The sequence below is a fragment of the Melampsora larici-populina genome (assembly GCF_000204055.1).
Source record: "Melampsora larici-populina 98AG31 unplaced genomic scaffold MELLAscaffold_36, whole genome shotgun sequence".
Taxonomy (NCBI): Eukaryota; Fungi; Basidiomycota; class Pucciniomycetes; order Pucciniales; family Melampsoraceae; genus Melampsora; species Melampsora laricis-populina.
In genome coordinates this window covers 391,475-395,131 of record NW_006768800.1, presented here as the reverse complement: position 1 = coordinate 395,131, position 3,657 = coordinate 391,475, and the positions used below count along the sequence as shown (strand labels likewise).

Below are 3,657 nucleotides of genomic sequence, written 5' to 3'. Positions count from 1 at the left end.
ATGTAATTAGCTGAAAACCTCCATTTTCGACGATTTTCACCTATTTTCTTCACTTTTCACAGCTGCTACTCTCTTTTTCTTGCTCGTGTAATATGACATCATCTTCTATAACCTTAAAAATCCCGGAAAATCCTCTTGGCAACCTTAATTTCCACTACTACTACCATTAAATAAATGTAAATTCATAAATCCCCCCTTTCAAGCAAAAACTCGGCATTTATGCCTAAGGCTTTGCTCGAAAAGAAGAATTTACAGGTTTACACCTATCCACGGTGCACCTCAGTTTCAGCCATCAGGAATCTTTCGAAACCTTGATTTGCTCGCGAGGTGCGCGTGGATTGAACATTTCTTGCCTCCAAGTTGGCCTCCTTTTATATTCCAAAATATTTCACCTTTTTTTCATTAATTTTGCTTGGCACAGTTAAATTCTTGAAATATTTCCCGTGTTTTGCTAAATCCAGTACAAGCTCAACTTGTTATCAAATTTCCCAGTGTCATGATCCTAATCACGGACCTGCTTACTCTACATCAAATGCTAAATACGGACGTGCATAGTACATACTCCGCTTCAAAGCCCTCTTGCCATATTCAGCTACCTCGTTATCCGGCTTTCAATCCTTTCACAGGCATTTTTTTATTCCACTGCCATTCAATTCCATCCTCTACCATGTTGCAAAAGCTGCTTGCCGAATAAAGTTTCTTTTCACGCTCCAATTCAACAAGTTTTTATGCAATGCAAGTAGTTTTCTCCCACTTCCAGCCAAATATAGTACATATACATGCAGTAGTTGCTGCGCCTGCCAGCACTGATTGCTATACCTATCCATATGTTGGTCACATTCCTTATGCTCTGCTCACAATATTTTGTGCCATATTGGTATATATCTTCTCATTCCAATCTTGGACAACATCTATTACATACAAACCTCAAGCAATCATCAACACTACCATTTACCTCCGCTCAAGTTTATACCCACTTCTCTTTTTCTGCCATCTTACCTAACCCGTCCTCTTAGCAGAATATCCAGGTCCAGTATAATCCATTGTTGCAAGCCAAGCCTCACCAGTTGACTGCTTACTTCAACTGTACTTTTCGATGAGTCTAATGCCAAACAAGGAAAAAGGAGAATTAAATGATACAGTTTCTCTCAGAATCGATTTCGGAAATTTTCAACTATGATAAAAATCTGCAAACCGGTCTGGAAACTGAGCTATCATATCACCAATGCCATCATGGCATCAAATGAAGATTTAACTTTTATAATCCACTGTCTAATTTTGACGACTCAAGCTGAAATCATCACTTGAAGAATCATGAAATCGAATCAAACCGAAGATAATCAGGACAGTTTCAATCAAGCTAATTAGGAAAAAACCTCAATAGTAATACCTATCGCAGCTGAATCGATTTTGATCAACTATCAAGATTATAATCATAGATTAGATTTAAATCAATTAATTTCATCTTGTCAAAAAAATGGTTCTCAAGCTACAACATTATATCAATTAATCAAAACCATTAACAAAATGGTAAGTCTTGAGAAAACGTCCGAGTCACAATCAAATAGATCGAAAAAAGTTTGATATCTAACCAATCTTCGATTCAATATCCTTTTTAGTGTTGATGGATTTTATCAGATGACAAGCGAACCATGACTCCACATTCAACTGAAGATGAAAAAACGATTCTTAGGTTTCACCTCAAATTTGATGTCATCAGGATTACAAGAAATGCTCAAGTTTTCGAATGAACTGTCATACCTATCAGTAATTGTACTCACAGCAGGAGATATACAAGATGACATCGTCAAATTTTTAGGTTCAACTTATCTATCATCTTTTGATTCGAACTCGAGGTCAAATTCACACAAATCAGGTTCAATTCGTATAGAAAATTTATTTGTACCCAATGTAAACTATTATCCATTTGAAGATTGCTTTATGCCAATTTTAAATCAAAGGAGAGAAGCCAAATCAAAAAAAACAATTCGACTCCTTCTAAAGCAATTGAAAGACTTGGAATTGAAATCCTGATCCTCATTCTGCCCTGAATTATAAGAAAAATATAAATCTGATTGACAATTATGCAGCTCTTAATCTTTTGGTGATATGTTTTTGTTTGATTAAAATGGATCCCGTAGATCACCTAAAATAGCCAGTACAATCATTTTAGGTGATGGTGTTTGTAAACATCAAATTGTTGATGCAATGTCACATCACATGTAAGCCGGTTTAACCTTTTCTGAATTTCTCTCACTCATTGTTGATTCAACTTGTTTTATCAATATTTTCCTTTTGGGGACAGGTATGTAGAGGAATGGAGTGGAATATGCTTTGTATGTTGACCCGGGTCAAGAATTAGATGGATCTGATTCTGGTCTTGGATCCAATGAAGCAGTCCGTTGAGGAAAGATTAACATGGATTCAGACAGTGTCCAAGTTAGTCACCTTTTATATATCAATTTATGTTGTTTATAAATCAATTACCTAACTGTGATGTGTTTGGTCTTCTTAGGTCTTGGCTGATGCTACTTTAGTCTCTCCTTTATTTGTTGCTGCTACTTTTTGTAAGAAATCAAGAAGTCAAAAAGATGAAGGATCAAATTTATAATGATTACCAAAGCTGATGTGAAACAAAATATAATGTAATTGTTTTTTATGAATTCAAGTGGAATAGGATGTTTCTTTTTTGAAATTTCAACCTCTTTGTTTTTTGGTAGTCTGTTTGGGAACTTGATTTACCAATCAAAGTTTGGGAGGTTTGATCTTGATTGAAGGAGGGGTTATATCAAACTATATCATCTTTTCTCTCAGGTACTGACTTAATAGTATCTCAGTATCATAAGGGATCATTTTGCCTTCATTTAAAGACTTTGTGAGACTTTTTTTGTAAGATGGTGTTTCAGCTAAACACATTCCTTTTTGCTATGATCCCAAAGTTCCTGAAGGATATATTGAACCTATGACACAAGACCAGTTTTATTGAGCAATTCTTCAAGGAACAACAAAGGCATCTAGGGTACCTTTGTCCTATGTGAGTAAGATGGGTCAGGGTACATCACCAATGATAACTTATCCTTTATTCACAGTGTGTGATGTTAAATAAATCTATATTCTTAGAAACCCCACCTTCAAGCAAAAACTCAGTGTTTCACCATAGATTCAAGTACACAAAGCTCTGAGATCACACTTGAAATTAGGCTTTTACAAGTTTACACCTATATGTTTTATATCTACACAACCTAATTTGGACAACAGCTATTACATATAGACTTCAAGAAATCAGTGACACTACCGTTTACCTGTGCAAAATTGTATACACTCTTCTCATTTTCTGCTGTCTCACCTAACCTGTTGTCTTATATGTATTTCCACCTTCAGTATAATTCATTGTAAAAATAAGCTCAGCACAAAGGTTTGTGCTGAATCTCATATGGCTGCTTTTCACCTGCTACCTAACCTAAAATAATCATTTGAAGAACAGTGCTATCCATAAAGGATATACACACCACTCAACTAACAATCTTGCTTGTCCAGCCAGAATGCCTGTAGTGTTTTTGTGTCCTAACAGTACTGACTTATTCATCTCAACGTTATCTTAAATTTAGCTCCTGTTTCCTCTAATAACATCATCACTTCCATTCCAATGCACTCTGT

The 3,657-nt window shown here is 35.5% G+C and overlaps 1 protein-coding gene across 1 annotated transcript; it reads left to right on the top strand.

Annotated features, from left to right (window-relative positions):
• Positions 1–1,392: 1,392 nt before the first annotated feature.
• Positions 1,393–2,034, top strand: MELLADRAFT_38133 (uncharacterized protein; the record flags this gene model as incomplete). The annotated part of the gene is made up of 2 exons (XM_007413427.1): positions 1,393–1,534; positions 1,721–2,034. Coding segments are annotated over 2 exons (456 nt in total), but the record flags the coding sequence as incomplete, so codon positions are not given.
• Between the last annotated feature and the right edge of the window lie 1,623 nt (positions 2,035–3,657).